At 52.5% G+C, this 1,653-nt stretch overlaps 1 protein-coding gene across 1 annotated transcript in view; it reads left to right on the top strand.

Annotated features, from left to right (window-relative positions):
• Nucleotides 1-1,610: 1,610 nt before the first annotated feature.
• RPL36 (ribosomal protein L36) overlaps nt 1,611-1,653 on the top strand; it is a 1,595-nt gene continuing 1,552 nt past the window's right edge. The window contains exon 1 of the mRNA XM_031062212.1: nt 1,611-1,650. Within this exon, the coding sequence (XP_030918072.1) occupies nt 1,611-1,650 (40 nt within the window). The remainder of the gene's footprint in view (nt 1,651-1,653) is intronic.

Below are 1,653 nucleotides of genomic sequence, written 5' to 3' on the forward strand. Positions count from 1 at the left end.
AGATGTGGAAGAAGGCATTTAGCAATGTTGGAATGGGGCAAAAACTTCTGGAAACTGAAACCCTGGATTTTCTATTAGGAACTTGGTGAAGGCAACAATAGGAGGCAAGAACCTTTGTCTTAGGAAAAAGGCAGGATTTGAGTGGTGTCCAGTGCAGCATAGAAAGATCAAATTATGAGAAACCCACTGGGAGTCTGGGAACTATAGATCCATATGTTTCTGCATGAATGGAAAAGATGTCCTGAGAGGAAGGTAGTAATTAATAGTCAGGGTGTGAGAGGGAAGAGCCCCATGCAGATGCTGCTGGTGGGCTGGTGCTCACAGACCAGGCAGAGGGAAGCAGCCAGTGCCGCTGCCTCCTCTTCCAGGTAAATGTTTATTTTAGGGCCACCTGTATTTGATGAGGTCACAGAGCCAGAGCGGGTGAGGGCCCTTCTACAGCACATTCAGAGGTGAGTAAGCAGCCATCCTAAGGCAGCTCCATGCACATCGGCAGGGGCAGGAAAGGTAACACGAGAGGTGACACCTCCTCCAGCCCAGGGCTGCAACAGCTCCTCTGTGGGAGGAACCCAGAGCTCGTGGATGGGGAGACCTTTAGCTGTCCTGTGTGATAGTTCTCAGTAACAAAGATGATATCGAACTCGTTGATTTTAGAGGTGCAGATTGACAACAAAACTGGCATTCGTAACTTTTCTTTGTTGACTTTCAGAAACATTAGGAAATATTTCAGAAAGGCAGCTCCTTCTGCCTGTGTAGGACAGTCACCCCCACCCTGCAGACGCCTGTTCATACGCTGCCCTCCTGTGGAGAAAGGCATCGGAGTCAGACCTGTCCCACCATCTAAGCCATGACCCTTCCTGCTGGAATCCTTGCCGTGAGGGGGTGACAGAGTCCAGCAGCTCCGAGTGCGTGAGCTGGGACCGCTGCCCTGCGACGAAAGGAACCAGTCGTGCAAACACGAGCTCTACAGCAGGATGTAAAGTTCCATAATTTGTTTCAAAATCCAAGATTTTCAATTTCAAGCCAATATTTTCCATTTCAACAAATTAAATTGTCTTTGAAAGCAGAATGAGTTGCACATGTTCACCTCAGGTGTCTTTCAGAGGTAAGAAAATCCAGTATATTTTATTCCAACAAAGCCGTTTAATCTATTCCTTTAGGTTTGTCTGTCAAACGTTATCAAATCCTGGCCAAGTGATACCAAAGTTATAATTTATGGAAAAAAAAATCTGTACGTGCGGGGCTGCGCGGCTCTCTACGGTAGGCACCCAAAGCCCCCCGGCCGCAGCTGAGGGGAACCAGCAGTTCTGTCGGACCACCCACCGCGGGGTGACCCTCCTCTCATCCCCGCTGGCCCCTCACAGGCACAATGACCCCACCGCAGGATAATCCCCAGCCCCTCACAGCTGTGAGACCAGCCGTGCGCCAGGGGGCGCCCTTTCCCTCGTAATTTCCCCCGCGCGCCCTCGGTCCCGCCCACCGCCGGAAATGGCCACGTCCCGGAGTCCCGCGCGCGCTCGTTCCTTCCGGTGCGGCGCCATCATCACGGTACGGGTCAGGCCGAGTGGGTCTGTGTCCATCCGTATCCATCGGGCCCGGGCGCCGTAGCCATGGCCATCCGCTACCCCATGGCCGTGGGCCTTAACAAGGGCT

This window comes from Geospiza fortis, unplaced genomic scaffold (genome assembly GCF_000277835.1).
Source record: "Geospiza fortis unplaced genomic scaffold, GeoFor_1.0 scaffold254, whole genome shotgun sequence".
Taxonomy (NCBI): Eukaryota; Metazoa; Chordata; class Aves; order Passeriformes; family Thraupidae; genus Geospiza; species Geospiza fortis.